The sequence below is a fragment of the Onychomys torridus genome, chromosome 14 (assembly GCF_903995425.1).
Source record: "Onychomys torridus chromosome 14, mOncTor1.1, whole genome shotgun sequence".
Taxonomy (NCBI): domain Eukaryota; kingdom Metazoa; phylum Chordata; class Mammalia; order Rodentia; family Cricetidae; genus Onychomys; species Onychomys torridus.
Window position 1 is genome coordinate 33,498,322 of NC_050456.1, and position 17,928 is coordinate 33,516,249.

General features: G+C 38.6%; 1 protein-coding gene across 1 annotated transcript in view; it reads right to left on the bottom strand.

The window, feature by feature from the left end:
* Positions 1 to 17,928, bottom strand: part of LOC118595545 (kelch-like protein 28) — a 39,616-nt gene that overhangs the window by 3,776 nt on the left and 17,912 nt on the right. The window contains exons 2-4 of the mRNA XM_036206184.1: positions 8,876 to 9,774; positions 4,384 to 4,827; positions 3,005 to 3,213 (exon numbers count right to left, since the gene is read on the bottom strand). Of these exons, the coding sequence (XP_036062077.1) occupies positions 3,005 to 3,213; positions 4,384 to 4,827; positions 8,876 to 9,774 (1,552 nt within the window). The remainder of the gene's footprint in view (positions 1 to 3,004; positions 3,214 to 4,383; positions 4,828 to 8,875; positions 9,775 to 17,928) is intronic.

The following is a 17,928-nucleotide window of genomic DNA, read 5'->3' on the forward strand; positions in this document are numbered from 1 at the left end:
CATGGGAAGAGATCTACTTGACTGTAGGAGGAAGGCACACTGAGAGGCAAGCTGAGCGTGAACACTCAGCAAAGCAGCTTGGCAAGATGAGAGAAAACTTGTACGGCTCAAGAACTGCAAAGCCCTGGCACACAAGATCAACCACGGCCCTGTGGTTTGGCTACTACTACCGGAGACGGAACTGGCTTGACTGATCTGTACATTCTCAGAGGACCACAAAAAGGTGTGGAAACCTCCCATGCTGAACCCACCCAGGCAGAGCCTCTGAGAGGACTCAGGCGTGCAGGCTGTGTCCCCAGGCTCCTCGGTGCAGCAGTTCAGAGGGTAGGGCCAGCACTTCCACATTAACAGGCTCACACACGAGGTAAACTCTGACAGGACTCGAATGACAAATGGCCCTTTGGAGTCAAAGCTGTAGGGGGGGAAAACTGACTTGCACATCAAATCAAGAAAACAACAAAAGGGTGTCTGTGTTGTGTGTGTGATGTGTGATGTGTATGTGCATGTATGTGAAGTGTATGTATGTATGTGTCTGTGGGTGTATGTATTATGTGTGGTATATGTGGTGTGTGTGGTATGTGTTATGTATGGTCTGTGTGTGGTGTATGTGGTGTACATATATATGTAGTGTTTGTGGTGTGTGTGGTATATGTGTGGTATATGGTGTATGTGGTATATGTATGGTGCATATGGTTTGTGTGTGGTATGTATAGTGTATGAGGTATGCAGTGTGTGGTATGTGTGTATGTGTATGTGTGTGTAGTGTATGGTGTATGTGGTGTATGAATGGTATATATGATTTGTGTGTGGTATGTACAGTGTATGTGGTGTGTGGTATGTGTATGTGTGTGTGTGGTGTATGTATGTGTGCTGTATGTGGTGTGCAGTATGTGTGGTGTATGGTGTGTGTGGTGTATGAATGGTGTATATGATTTGTGTGTGGTATATATAGTGTGTGTGGTGTATGTGTGGTGTATGGCATATGTGGTGTATGTATGGTGTATTTGGTTTGTGTGTGGTATGTACGGTGTATGTGGTGTGTGGTAGATATATGTGGTGTGCAGTGTGTGAGTGCTTCTCTGAAGAAAGAGATATTGATAGCTTCCCTCTTCCCCTCCCTCCCTTTCTTCTCTGGGTCTCTCTCCTCTCTCTTTTCTGGACTGCTGTCTCTATATACTTTGTACTCTCTAGATGCCTGGGCCCATAAACATTGTGAATAATGAAGACAGCATGTCTATAAATTGGCACCCTAACTGTAATTTCCCTGGAAAAAGAGACTTAGTTGATGCACAAGACAGTGAATTCAAAACAGAAATTATAAATGTGTTTAAGGACTCTAAGAGGACAGAAAGAGAAGAAAATCCTAGGGAAGGCACAGAAAATGTCTTCAGTACAAGAAATCACAGAAGAAAACTTCCAACTTATGAAAGAAATGCCTATCCAGATAAAAGAGATCTACAGAACACTGAGTAGACACGATCAGAAAATCAATTCTCCATGACACATTACAGACAACACTAGAAGGAATACTTCAATCTGACAACAGGATAAGCACACTCAAGAGGTCACAGGGGACAAATGACACCAGGACGTGAGGTTTGAAGAGAGCAGAGAAAACACCACATAACTACCGAATGGCAGGAACTAATACACACCTCTAACGATAACCCTAAATATGAATGTTCTTGATCCCCAAATAAAAATACATTGTTTGGCAAAAACAAAAAAACCACATGGAGGTCAATGGGATAGAATAGAGGACCTAGAAATCAATCCTCACAGCTATAGCCAACTTGCCAACGGAGCCAAAAATATACACTGGAAAACAGACAGCCTCTTTAACAGTGGTGCGGGACAATCAGAATCTGCATGCAGAAGAATAACACTAGCTGCCAGTCTCTCCCCCTGCATGCAAATCCATTCAAAGTAGAGCAAAAGCCTTAATGTATGACCTGAAATTGTTACGCTGCAAGAAGAAAATAAACAGAAAATGGCTCAGGTTATAGAGGCATTAGATAATAATTCTCTGAATAGGATTGTAACAGTTCAACAAACAGTAAATGAAAAACAGGACTGGACAGCAATGGGAACTACTACAGAGTGAAATAACAGCCTACAAGCGGAAGACAATCAAGGCTAGATATTTATCTAATAAATGACTCAAATTAAACAAATCCAAATACTTCAATTAATAAATGAGCAAACAAACTAAACAGAGAACTCTCAAAAGTACAAATCAGAAATACATGAAAAACTGTTTAACTGTCCTTAGCTATAAAGTAATGCAGACCAGAAGTGTCGTGAGATTCCACCTTACCCCAGTGAGAATGGCAAATATTCAAGAGAACAACACATGCTAGAGAGAACACATGGAAAAAGAACTGAGAGACCATTGGTGAAAGTGTAAATCATTCATCTGTGACTGCAATCTGTATGGAATTCCCCACAGTACCAAAAACAGAACTACTATAGCATCCAGCTATCCCACTTCTTGGAACACACTGATAGGAAGGAAAGTCAGCATGTAATAAAGATACCTGTAAACTTGAGCTTATTGTGGGGGGCAGATGGAGTCAAGAGAAATGGCAGGAAGATTACAGGTCAGTATGTGGCACAGCAGCATGAAATTAAAAGCGACCCTCCTCAAAACAAGGTAGCAGAGAACCAACTCTTGTAAAATTTTTCTCTGACCTCCAAAGACATGTACCATGTTGTGTCTGTCTCTGTATGTATTTCTCTCTCTCTCACACACACACATAGACACATATACACAATTACACAAGATTTTTCTGATAAAATAATATCCTTACTGTTAAGGTCCAAGATACTAGTATTATAAGAATATCACTCCATAAAGCACAGTCCTGTATTTTGAGTTTAATGAGTTAACAGCTCAAGATGTAGTTCAATTTTAGGATATTTACATGCACAAGCCTGGGTTTCAATCCCCAGTACCACAAAATGAACAAACAAAAGAATGAATAAATAAATAAATAAATATTACCTGTCCTGGGCTCTTTCATTGGTCTACACACTGTCCACTGATTTTGATGAGGGTCATATCTTTCAATGCTTGACAAATGTGAGACACCATTATGCCCACCTACCACAAAAATAAAACCTAGCATAACTCCAACGCCAAAGTGAATCCTTTTATCAGCCATGGATGCAACCATCTCCCAGGAATCCTTACTTGGGTCATAACGCTCCACACTGCAAGTATTTACATGAAGAAGAATTAATTCATAGGTCATTTTGTCACTCTTTTTGCCAAACCAAAACTAAAACCCACCAGTTTTAAAAACTAAGTAAAAAAATAAACATAAAAATAAAGTAATTTGTCCCAAGTGTTTAGGTATCTGTAGATAAGATTTCAGGTATAAAAGTTTACTTTGTGAACAGGATATAACAATAGCTGCATGTTATTCTTTTCTACAGTTAGATAGGATATTCAAGAGGAATTGGTTGCAGGACCAATTCCATGGATGCTCCCATCCCTCATACAAAACGGTATAGTATATAGGAGCACAAAACTTTTTCATTAGATTGTTTACAATGAGAGAAACACCACTCCAAGAGATAAAATACCTTAGAACATCAATTTTTAACAAAGGTTTAGAACCATGATTCACAGTACATACAATCAGTATCTTGCAGACTTTACTTTTTCTTACTTAGATTTCTCCTTTATTCCAAGAATATACTACAGAAACAGAAATCTCTCATCCTCTCTAGTACTGTGATGGCATGTCTACTATGACCACAGAACCCCAGAAGGAATATGAAATAAGGCTTGAGTTTTAAAAGCTGCTTCTTTAAACAATATTATCCACACATAAATATGGGTGTGAATACACCACACAATAGAGAGAAGCACTTGAGAAATGGCACTTTCCTCCATCATGGGGTCTAAAGGCTGAACTTAGTTTGCCAGGCTGGTGCAGCAAGTACATTTACCCACTTTGCAATCTTACTGGCCCAAGATTTTAATTGTATGATGTTTTAGACTATACTAGAATACATGAATTATACTTCTACTTTATTCTATTAAGCAATGTAAGAAAAAAATCATGCACACACATAGATACATACAAAATTGCATCATATACAAAATTTTAAATCTGTCTAATTTGTTTTAGGTTTTCTGAGCTCTAAAGTGTAGTTCACTAGTTGGACATAAACTTTAATAGGAGAGATATGAATCTCAGTGATAAAATACAATTACACTTAGGACAGTCTAAATTTCCAAATGCCTATCAATATTATTTAAGCATATTAAAAGTCCATTTATACACACAAATTATTTAAAATTCAAAAATGACTGTACACGGTGCTTCTGTAAAAGCTTACAAACATAAGTAACTCCATTATTATGTTATATACCTGTTCATGTGAGCGGGGCCATACCCTCCAATGGCATAAATCATTCCATCCAGAACAGCTGCAGCAAAACAACTTCTTGTGGTTGTCATTGGGGCCACAGGTCGCCATTGTCTTATTTTGGGGATATACTTCTCTACAGATTGCAAGTAAGACTGCCCATCATATCCACCTAAAGCATAAAGTTCTCCAGCAAGGACTACTACTCCAAGGGTACTTCTGCTCTCATTCATTCTCTCCAGAGAAGTCCAGGTATTTGTATCAGGGTCCCAACACTCCACTGAGTTTTCGTGTTTTCTCATGGTGACACCAGGACGCACGCTAGTTTCAATACCACCTATAACATAGACCTTTTGGTCTAAAACACATATTCCAAATTCATAGCGAGGAATATTTAGGGGCGCCAGACCAATCCAAGAGTCATTCTGGGGAAAGTACATCTCCACACTAATGAATAAGCAGAAAAATAATAGATTAAAAAACTCAAATGGCCCATCAACAAGAATGTGTACTTGCAATAGGAATCAAAGTCATGCAAATCAAAAGCACGATAAATCATGGCGTACCTTCCAGACTACTGAAAGTGCAGGCAGAAATAACTGCTAAGTGTTGTGCAAACATGGACACACTGTGGCTAAGAGCATAAACTGGTACAAACTACTCTGGAAAACCATTTTATCTAAAAAAAATTGAAAATACTTAGAATTTCACACTTAATGTGTCTCCTCGATTGAGTATCTCCTATAGTCAATTTCATAATAGGCAACATATCCAGAAGTGCTCAAATGGAGCTCAAGACAATAATTCATCAAAAAGAAAATGCTAAATAAGGTATAGTATACATCTGTCCCATGACTAAGAAACCACCAGAGACCAATCTCCTTTGGCTCCACAGGCTGAGCATATTGGGGAGGAATCAGGCCCATACAGCCTAAGGAAGCCTTAACTCGATGTACGTTTGTTTTTTTTTTTTAAAGATTTATTTATTTATTTATTATGTATATAGAAGAGGGTGCCAGATCTCATTACAGATGGTTGTGAGCCACCATGTGGGTGTTGGGAATTGAACTCAGGACCTCTGGAAGAGCACTTGGTGCTCTTAACCTCTGAGCCATCTCTCCAGCCCCAAAGAACCTTTTCTTTTCTTTTCTTTTTTTTGGAGCTGAGGATCGAACCCAGGGCCTTGTGCTTGCTAGGCAAGTGCTCTACCACTAAGCTAAATCCCCAGCCCCTCGATGTACGGTTTTATGGATTCGGTCTGATCAACACCTCACAGTGTGCGGGGTCGTAATGCCTATAGTTCTCCCAGCTTCCTTGTTGCTCAGCACTTAAGTGGCGGGCTCCCAGAAGCAGTTCCATCTCTACCATAGATTCCTGCCTAGGCCTTCCATTGTTTCTATGTATTCTTAGGAATCTAAGTAGACAAGCCACAGCAAGTGTGTTCTGAATCTCTGGTGGGTCAGGCTGCAGCTGCAGCTGCTTGAACAACAGCTGGAGCAGTCAGAGTGCTATGCTGAATGCTGTGCCCAGAGTCCTGAGATGGCCTTTGTTTGCAGGTCTGTGGAGGGGCCCTGGGCATATGCCCAGAACTGCTCCGCCCTCCAAGAACCATTGCTCTGTGGTTAAAAAGAGGATCACAAAGACTATCAAAATGCCGTCAGTCTCTCTTCCTTTCCTGATGGTAGTTTCTGGCTTCCTTATATCCACACTGGTCTCTTTAATCTGTGGAATTAACGTGGTCACAGCTTTGGTATGCTCTTCATGCCAAGGCTGTGGAGGTCTCAGCTTTCCCATTCTAATTCTCATTTAATTATACATTCTATCTTTAGGTCATTTCTTTCCTCTCACATCTTAAGTATATTTACTTAAAAAATAGTCACACAGAAATTCTTTTGCCAGGTAACCTAGTTTATCACTCATGTGCTGTATTATGTAAAATGAGGGATGTGTTCTTTGCAGTTGTATAACAAGAGTGGCATTTCCTTCAAGTTCCAAGTCCATGTTCTTCATATCTGTCTAAGGCTACATCACAACAGCCTTTTACCAACTATACATCTTCCAATATGCTGGCTATGTACTGTCACAGGTAATGTCTAGGAAGATTCAAACTGTTTCCTCTTCTTGAATCTAGAACTGTCTTTAATGTTCTGCTCATGAAAACCTAGAAAAATCCTCCAAATCTGAGCAACACGTATCCCTTACCCAGTTTCCAAACTGCTTCTATACTTCCAAGTATTTGTTAGAGCAACATCCCCCTCTCCTGTACCAAGTTTTCTGGCAGTTTGTTTTCTGACGTAACAGGCAGTTATTGATTGGGGATATTATAAACAATGGAAGATTATTTGGCTCATGGTATGTAATGCAGGCCCAAGATCAAGGGTCTGTCTCAGACAAGGGCATTTTTCTAGATAATAACGTAGAAGAAGCTATTGGCAACACACAAAGAGGCATCAAAGGAGCCACACTCCTCTCTTTTAGAACAGATCCACTTCCATGATAATGGTCTTAATTCAGGCACACCCAGGATCTAACCACTTCTTGAAGCTTTCACCTTGTGGGGAATGTTGCATGGAGGATTTAGTTTCAACAAATAAAATTTGGGAACACATTCAAACCATAACAGAGTGCATGTACTAAAATAAGCTGGTCTGAAAGGAGTTGGTCAGAAACCAGAGTACCAGCAAACAAGATCTGGATATACTGAGGTAACTGGTAATGACAAAAGCTAGCAGCTGAAGTAGGAGCAGTACTGTGAGACCAAGCCAAAAAACCTTCGCAGTTTGGGCCAATTCAAGAGAGGTAACATCAGAGATGAACTGAACAGAACTGCTAAGTACCCAGCGGGTGATACCAAATAAAATACACGGCTGGTGTAACGAAAAGACAAACAAGCCTCACAGTGGAAATGAAACCAAAGTTCTAAAGGGGATTATCTAAACTTCATGGATTTCTGCTGACCTAAATCATGTTTGGTAACTCAGATATAAGCAGATACGGCATAAAGGTATTCATCTTAATGATTTTTTTGAGTTGTTGTTCTTTTGTTTTTAATTAGAAGCAGTGTTTCACTATGTAGGCTTGGTTGACTTAGAACTCCTTAGGTAAAGCAGAATGACCAAGCTCATGGCTATCCTCCTGCCCCTGTCTCCCAAGTCCTGGGATTACAGGAGTGTGGTACCATACCTATTCCCCAAAAGAGTCTTCTAAGAACAAATGGTGATACTTGCATGGAGTGAGTATAGATTGCGTTGCTACTTATCCACTGAAGATTTAAAATTTTCAGTTAAAGTATTCTCAGTACACTGTCATCCTTATGACTCCCTGTGTCTAAGGAGCAGCTTGGTTCTTTTCGCAATTTCCTAAGCTACCTATCCAACCCACACTTTCTTCTCTAGCAGTCCTTAAAGGATCTCCTCAGACCCTTTCTCTCACCTCTCTGTTCTACCTGTATTCCTCCAACTATTCAAACCCCTCTCTTCCGCTACTGTCCTACTATTTCAAGACCTTGATCTACCAGTGACCATCCCTTGTCCTATACCATCAGCCTGCTCCCCTCTTTATTTTGACATCTTCTTTCAAACATACTCAGATGTTTCTGTTCAATAACAAAATATAACAAAACCAAAAATCAAAATCGTGAAGTGACCTTTGTGAAAGGAGAGACAAAGAACCTCAAGCTATCTTGTCGGTGTCGAAGGGTGACTTGTATACCAAACTAAATCAAGGGTTGGCAAGCTACACAGCCATGGGCTAAAATTCAGTCCATGGACTTTTACAAATAAAGTTTTATTAGAACATATCCATGCTTAATCATTAACATACTGTCTACGGTTGCTCTCATCCCACATCGGTGGAATGAAAGTAGATGCAACCAAGACAGGAGGGCCGACCAGTCTGAAATATCTCCTATTTGCTCTTCACAGAAGCAGACTGACAAGCCCTGCTGTAAAATATTAGGAAAATAAAAAGAACTCTTTACAATTGTAAAAAACACAATGAAAAAAGATTCACACCCAAGTTATTATTTATGGTAGTTTCTTATTTTCTCATTTCACCAATGTTCTCCTAATTAACTATTTTCATTCAAAGCTCCTCGTGTCCTCAGTCTGCCCTCATCACAGGTTCCTAGCTCTCTGCTTTAGCACACTGTCAGAAAGAAGAGGAGGAGAGGTGAAGAGCAAGAAAAGGGGAGAGCGGAGGAAGAGGAGAAGGAAGAAGTAGAAACAATGAAACATTAGAAAAAACAGTATATAACCAGGATGGAGAAATGTGTACACTTGGGGTGAGGAAAAGACTAATAACTGAGTATAGAGAATGTGTATGGAAATATGATTAAAATACCTTCATAGATATTTTAGGAAATAAACAGGAGAGAAAGAACACCAAAACAGCAAATAAAAGGAAAATAAAATTATTTTTTAAATACAGAAAATCAGCACACTTAAAAAGCACAACATCTGTTAGTATCACTCCTTTCAAAACCCCATTTATTTACCTATCCAAACAGGCAAAGAGTCCAGATTTTCCTCCTACCGCACACAACACTTTGGGAGCACAGCGAGGTCGCGTCATCAAGACTGTCTGATGAGAGAGTCTATGTTCAGGCATGAAGTGGTACTTCAGGGCTTCATTCAGGAGATGTTTACAGGCACGATCATCACGGATAAGGTGATTTGCTTCATAGAGCCGAGTGAGGAACTTAACACTCAGCAATGGCAAGCGCACACTGCTCAGCAGCTGCGCTAAGTACTTCTGGCGTTCTTGCGCGTCATACTTGATCCAAGACTCCAACGCATGAAAAACTGCCTCTTCAGTAGCGACGTTCAGGCAGTCATTGGAGACAATTTCATCCAAATCGGCATGTGTGAGCTCAAAAAACTCTTCTGTCTGGCAAACAGATTCAAAATTCTGGCATACGTACTTAGTAGCCGCCAAATAGAGGTCATGACAGCCATATGTCTCTGCAAAACGGGAAATTCCAATACAGTTCCCAGGGTCAAGCTGGCTCTCAAGGAAAGCACAACATTCTTTCAGGACAAGTTTTATCTGCAGCAGGTTTGCTGCTGGCAGGAGGGACTCCACCGTATCCTGAGAGATGAAGACGGTCCCAGTGTAGGCATACTCCACAATGGCCTGCAGTGCGGCTTCGTCAATGCTCTGAAACTCAACCTCAGTGTTCCCCTTCTCAGCGAGGTTCCCAGTGAACATAGCCTTGAAGTATGGGCTGATGCTGGCAAGTACCACTTTATGAGCATGAATTTTAACATCGCCTACTCGAAGAACGATGTCACAGAGTTCGTGATGCTGACGAAGGAGATTCAAGCCCTGCAGAAGTTGCTCTGAATGTAAGTGGGTTAAGTTAGCAAGCATGTAGGTCGGGGATGTGTGGTCCATCTACAGAAAATGAAAGACACGGATGGTTACTTCAAAATAGCCATGCCAATGTGAGTCTGTTCCAAAGAGCACGTGTCAAACTTGTTAATTCGCCACTTGGCTAGGTTTTAATCGGTGAACATTAAAACAGAGACTTTTAGAGAAGGAACGACTTTATCATTTAATGCAACTCCTTTGTTATAGGAAGTAGAGAACCAACATGTTGCATGATAACCCTCAAATAAGGACTTTTACACGCAAACTAACTGTTTCATTGAGTATTTTCATTAAAGACTCAGCTATCACTACAATAAAATACAAATATATGGAGAAAAAGTTGCTTACAGTCAAATTAGTTTTGAAACACTAGCTATTTGCTATTTGCTCAATAATAACATCAACAATACCAATTGACAGAGACTTTATAAAGCATAAAGTTCCATATAAGGATACATAGCACATATAGTTCCACATAGCACATAAAGTTCACTTTATTAAACTGTCTCTTCCTATGACCTCCATGCTCACTAATTTATATTCTTTCCCATGATAGCCTTTCACTCCAATATGGCTCATGTAATTATTAATGTTGCAGCTCTCTATAAAATGTATTATCTCAGAGCTGGAGAGATGGTTAAGAGCACTGCCTGTTCTTCCAGAGGTCCTGAGTTCAATTCCTAGCAACCATACAGTGGCTCACAGCCATCTATAATGGGATCTGGTGCTCTCTTCTGGCATACAGGCATACATGGAGGCAGAATGTTGTATACATAATAAATAAATAAATCTTTTTAAAAAAATAAATAAATAAATCTTTAAAAAAAATGTACTATCTCCTAAATGTTTTTTTAGTAAGTGCTAAGTATTGTCTATAACTTTTCTTTTTTTCATCCTCCTTTCCTCAATACATATTTTCAAAAGTCTAGGTTAATATTAACTTTCTCTAAAAGTCTATTCCTTTACATGCAATTAACTTAACTATGTATGTGCAGATTTGTAACCCTCCCCCACCCACTCCACACACACATTCTCTGACTTAACACGAAGAATCATATTCAGGCTGAACAGTGAACAATGAAAATGGAAGACAGAAAGGTTAAAAAGGAAGAGCTAGATACTTTATAAGAACATATTTCTCCCAGACTAAACAAGATAGTAACACAGACCTACAAATGAGCTTCTGAACTAATACCAGAGATACAAGCCTGGACGCTAATTTCAAAAGCAAGACTAAATTTTATAAACAGTCTGAGAAGATTCATCTTAACTCCAGATAACACTCTAACATTAGTAATGATGTGATTTATGATCACCTTAAAGGGATTAAGTCTAGTCTAAATGAGCTAACAATAATAAGGCACTTCAGAGACTTTGTTTCTTCTCGCAATGAGCTCAGAGTTTTCTATCAAAAAGTGTATTTTTATGTTTAAAGATGAGTAAAGAACTGTATAATGTCTCTCAAGACTTTTAAAAACAAATCTAAAATTATAATTTAGTCCAGGTAGGTAAATAAGCAAATGTGCAGTGCATACTTCTAAAAGAACAGGGACTGGAGGATGATCCTAGTGGTACACTGTAGAATCAAGGTGGGGACTGGAGGGATGATCCTAGTGGTGTGCTGTAGAATCAATCAAGATGGGGACTGGAGGGTGATCCTAGTGGTGTGCTGTAGAATCAATCAAGATGGGGACTGGAGGGTGATCCTGGTGGTGTGCTGTAGAATCAAGATGACCATACTCTGGCTCTGCCCTTTCCCTTTGTGGGTTTTGTTTTGTTTTTTGAGACAGGGTTTCTTTGTGCAGCTTTGTGCCTTTCCTAGAACTCACTCTGTAGCCCAGGCTGGCCTCGAACTCACAGAGATCTGCCTGGCTCTGCCTCCTGAGTGCTGGGATTAAAGGTGTGCACCACTGCCACCCCTGGGCTCTGCCCTTTCCATTTGTAGTGACCATGAAGGGCGGCAAAAACACTGGACAACAAGTTAAGGACACCAAGAGACCTTAACAGGGATAAAACAGAAGCGTTCCGAAATATTGGCACAAGCATGAAGGAGAGAAATAACTAATCTGAGGGATATTTTAGGGGTTTAGGGATTTTAAATCTCAGTACCACTTTAATACCCTAGTCTGATGTGGGTTTAAGCTTTATTAATAGAACTGTAATGCACAGAATGCCAGAGAGGAGACTTTCCCTTAGTTCAGGAAATGTCAGTTCGCATCAGGTGCACAGACTTTAGGCATCATCCTAGAGGGAATAGAAACAAACCATGATACCCAGTGAAGAGAATAATTCAGATCATGTCAAATGAGCAACAGAACTGTGGGTACTGAGTCTAGAGAAAAGGAAAACTGAGGGTTATGTGGCAGGTAGGCCAAGGGGTAAATGCGGCTCAATTATAGTAAGGGTTGATTTGAGGAGATGAATTTACACATATGAAACACTTACAATAGTGACCATTAGTAAGGTCTTAACAATTTTGTCAGCTTTGTATTCATGAATTTTTTAGTTGTTTACCTGAGTGCTATTTAGCTTTCTATGTTGTACTAACTCAGTATTAGGTAAGAAATTCATTCTGGAGTCTGTGGTACACGTGGTATGAAGTATAACACAATATAACTTGTAAAGAACACATGTACACACACAATACACAAGCACACACGTGGTACATATTACACAGATCTAGAGAGGCACAAGAATGTAATTTAAAGAGACTTAGCTCTGGAATCAGACTGCTGTGGCTATCGTATTGTGTGAACTGTTCAATGACCTGTGAAGGTCACCTTGAAGTCTAACTTTTCTCACGTGCACAGCACAGCAAAACAGGGTTAAAATGGGGCAGTGTCTTTCTGTGGCTGGCAAGTAAGTACCCAGTAGTTATTAGACATTACCTGTTATCTGTATCAATATTAGCTTTAAGAAGATTTGAGTTTTACCACCTAAAAAGTGACTCTCTTCTGTTTACCAAAAAAGGAAGGAAGCCTGCTTACTATCAAGTGAACAAAGAGAACCAAGGCAAGGCCAATGCCTGACTAATTCCATCAGTACAGATGCAGTGAGCCACTTTACGGTTTGGATAGTGAATTAGATTTAGATAGTTGACTTCTGAAGACAGCAGAAAAGTAGCAGCAGAAAGACAGAGCTTTAGTAAACTGCCTAGATCCTCAACCCACACAGAGAAAAGAGAAAAGAACAGTGCCAGGAAAAGAGCCTGGCTGCCTGACTTCCTATTAGTTCTTAAGGACCCCAGCCTATACTGCGTGATGCCAAGCAGTTTTATATTCTGTGGCCTCTACTCTAAAAGGGTGTGTGGTAACCTCTCATCCCTGGACATCATCATAACTAGGAACATGGGAGAAATTATCTCATGACTCACTTACAGGATAGATGGAAAGGTTAGTGAGTGATGCCCCACGTAAGCTCCTAAAAGCCCTCTTATTCTCCAGTGTTCCTGGTTGAGGCAAGGTCAATAAGGTGCTATGGCAAACCTGCCTCCATACACTTACATTCTTAGAGTACTTCATCTCATTTTAACCAATATGTGAACTATTCATTTCAAACAGTTTATTTCATAGCAGGTTAAAAATAAAAACTATCAAAAATTAAAAATAGATTGAAGAAAGGTCTTTGGTAGAAACACTGTGCACACTCTTTCCACCATATTGGCCAGCAGGTGAAAACTTTGCTATTCAGGCCTCATGGCTGAGTTTGAATCGATCCCCAAAACTCATAGTGAAAAGAGAGCACTAACTCCCAAAGTTGTTCTCTAACCTCTATACAAATGTTCTTTCTTTCACACATACAAACAATAAATACAACTAAAAAATTTAAATTAAAAACTATTATTGGGAATTAAATTTACATAAATAAATCATTTAATTTTTAATGCTCAATTAAATAATTATAAATAAAACTTTAAAAGGGTAAGGTAAAAAAATAGGAACTTAAAATTAATGACATTAAGTTTACCATATTCCGTTATTAAAAATTCTAATTTGACCTCTTTCCAGTCTCAAGAGATACATCTTAAAAACTTACAGAAGCTATTCAAATATAGGGCTTAAAACATGGTCTTTGCACCAAAAGTATCAGCATCACGTGGGAACCAGCTGGAAACGAATACTCCTGTGCCTCATCATGGATAGAGACAGTGAGCAAACACAGAGGTGAGTGGAGGCTGCACAGCATGCTTTCAGCTCTCCCGGTGATTCTCACACTTGCAAACACTGAGAATCAGGTCAACTATTTCTAGCCGAAATAACTGCAAATTTTACTTGTAACTGATTCAATATTCGCAACTTTTATTATATTTGGTTCTCAGCTATTTATCCATAAATGACTAAAAGTAACTCAAAGAAAAAATAATTTCAGATCTTCAAACCCCATGCTATCAAATAATTTTATTATGTTTCATTTATCTCAATAACACCCTTATGGAGAAGGAAGGGCAAGTACCACTGAAAACAGGAAAGAACAGTGAACAGTATGAACCAGAACCAGGCAAATCTGTGCGAAGTCCACATTTGGCTACTTAACAGCTCTATGACCTTCAGAATATGTTAATTTAATATATCAATACATAAAATAAGTGATATCAAAGCTGATACTGGTGGTTCACATCTGCAATCCAAGCACTTAGGTGGCTGAGTCAGGAGGATTTATGATGAGTTCCAGACTAGCCTAGGATACAGGGCAAAATCCTGTCTTAAAGAAACAAATCTAAAAAAGTAAGCCTACAAAAAACAAATGATAAATTTACACATATGTAAATGCCCAGAACACATAAACATTATATCAGGGCATTAAAACAAACCAAAGAGGAATCCAGATAGTAACAACTCCCTTCTGTTGATGTATAATAGTAGATCTGATATACTGAATTGCTTCTATATGCTAGCCTATTTTTTGCTTTAACCTTTGTTGAAGCAAATACTTAAGAGTACTAAATATCTATGAACTGAATTACTCAATACTGAACAAACAGTTCCAACATTAAAGTTTCAATAAGGCAACAGTGTAACATGAATCTTAAAGGGTCTTATTAATAAAAACAACCCAGATTCAGGTACTGGGGTGAATGATGGAAAATCAGAGAAACAGAACAAGCCACAGCCTCACCTTGCCAGTTCCTCAGCTGATCCTGTTTCCTCAGACTGGAAGCCTCTAAGTCCTTACCCGAATGGATCTCAGCTGAACTGCTGCTCAAAAGCCTAAAAGCTTAAGCAGGCTCTAGTTCCTGGTTTTTCACACCTTATACCTTTCTGCTTTCTGCCATCACTTCCTGGGATTAAAGGCGTGTGTCACCATGCTTGGCTGTTTCCAGTGTGGCTTTGAACTCACAGAGATCCAGATGAATCTCTGCCGTGTGTGCCACCATTTTCTGGCCTCTATATCTAGTGGCTGTTCTGTTCTCTGACCCCAGATAAGTTTATTAGGGTGCACAATATACTGGGAAACACACAACAGCATTGTAGTTCATTTTTAATGATTCTCATATGCTGTGCCAATACCCTTAATATATTAAAAGAAGACTTCACAATTTTAGATTCTAAAACTAAGATATTAAAGATCAGGCTGAGAGTTTAGTACTTATCTACTTAATTGACATCTAAGCTACAAAGAAGTGGTGCTGAAATCAGCTGGGAGGCAATTAACTGCCATATAAATATAGATCACAGCCGCAGCAAGTAAATAGAGAAGAAACGAGAGTGATTTTAAAAAATACACATAGATGTGATTTAACAAATCAGATTTTATCATAACTGCTCTGGCATTAAATTCTTTTCCCATTGTTCAGTTTTCCTTACAGTAAAATTCAACCAATTATAATATATATTTACCAGTATATATCTATAGAATAAGCTGCAATATTGCATTTTCTCTGAAAATTATTTCCATATATCTAGAGAAACAAAAGTAAAATTAACTGTGTGTTACTAACATAAATCCTTATGTTTTGGGGTTGGAAACATGCAGCAGAAAGCAAGGGCCATACAGGGAGACCCTGTCTCAAAATAACAAAAGCTCATAATTCCTTAACCTTATTGAAGTTCTGACATAATTAACTAAGAAGATTCAGAACAGAAACAGAAAAGGGATAGATAAAAATATATAATCAAATAATACATAAAAATATAAAGATTAATTATGGAAAAATCAAATTTTATCCTACAGTTTTAACAACCTTTTCACCAAAGTTCCAAAAGTCTAAGCAAACAGCTGAACTGATTTGAGTTTTACTTTCTTCTTCTGATCATTAAAATATATCTAATACAAATGAAGAATACAGAACCTCTAATTGTTGTTATGAGGATTAGATGAGCTAATATTTACTAAGTAGTTAGCACAGTATTCAGCACATAGCACACAATAAATGGAATACAATTATTGGTTAATAACCTTTCACTTCCATTGTACTTATTAATGACAACTTCTTAAATTACACATATTTTTATTTTCATTTCCAATATTTCAGGGATGCCTTTAAAATTTGGGTAAGAACACACAAAGGACAAAGTGATGTGTTGTTGAATACAATATTTGTTTATCTATGTAAAGATGTGTTGCATTTGTTTGAATTGCAGAATAATTGTTCAACTAAGTAAAATGTGTTGGATTTGCTTATGCTGCATTTGTTTAACTATGTAAAGATGTGTTTGCATTTGTTTTACCTAGCCTGCTAAGGCACATCGGTTTAAAAAAAGCTGGTCAACAGCTAGGCAGTAGATGGATAGGCGGGGCCGGCGGGCAAAGAGAATAAGTAGGAGGAGGAATCTAGGCTAGAGAGAGAATGAGGAAGAGAGGGAGCTGGCCAGGACCGGTCAGCCAGGCAGCTAGCTGCCACACAGACACACACCGAGGAAGCAGGAAAGGAGGACATACAGAATGAAAGAAAGGTATAAAACCCTGAAGCAAAACATAGATGAAGATAAAGAGGTTAAATTAAGTTATAAGAGTTAGTGGGACAACCCTAAGCTAAGGCTGAGCATTCCTAAGTAATATTAGGTCTCCATGTCATGATTTGGGGGCTGGCAGACCAAGAAAGCCTGCTATAGCAATTTGTCCAACAAATTCATTATCTCTGACTGTGGAAATAAAACATTCATCTCTAGAGCAACTGTGTGTACTCTTTCTAAGTACAGCTCAAAGAATGAAGGTAGGTAGCACATACCTTCCTGTAATCCGATACCTTAGTTTAAATTATTTTCAATCATTGAAATTTTGTTTTACTCAAATTTGCAATTTTCAGTATAGCCCTAAACTACTTCCTTTCAATTTTCTGGAAGTTTACTTTTACAATAAAACAAAAAGCGATTCATATTCTATAATCTTATTAAAACCCTGTTCTTTGGCCAGGGCGGTGGTGGTGCACGCCTGTAATCCCAGCACTCGGGAGGCAGAGGCAGGTGGATCTCTGTGAGTTCGAGCCAGCCTGGTCTCCAAATCGAGTTCCAGGAAAGATGCAAAGCTACACAAAGAAACCCTGTCTTGAAAAACAAAAACCAAAACAAAAACAACAACAACAACAAAAAAGAACAAAACCAAACCCCTGTTCTTTATCACATATCACATGCCTTTATTCCCAGCACTTGGGAGGCAGAGACAGGCAGATCTCTGAGGTTAAGGCCAGCTTGGTCTACAAAATGTGTTACTGGATAGCCAAGGGACACACAGAGAAATCTGTCTCAAAAATCCAAAGGAAAAAAATACCCTGTTCTTTATCAAACTCATTACTACATATTAATGCTTTTCTAGTCAAAGGACTCCTAGGCTTCAAAAATAAGACTAAAAGAAGCAAGTACTTTTAATAGATATAAATAAAAAATATATTAAACAAAAAGATTTATATTCTATAAGATGATCATAAAAGATAGTAAGATATTTGACAGTGAAGTCTCATTTCCTAAATCTCCACAATCAAACTAATGTATTTTTCAAATCTTCAAGGAGACAAAACATAATGGACATAAACAACGCCTCAAATAAGGACTTTTACACGCAAACCTACACTGTTTCATTGACGTACTTTTCCAGGTTTTAAAGACTCAGCTATCACTACAATAAAATACAAATATGATGGAGAAAAAGTTGCTTACAGTCAAATTAGTTTTGAAACACTAGCTATTTGCTATTATTTGTGCTCAATAATAACATCAATAATACCATTGGACAGAGACTTTA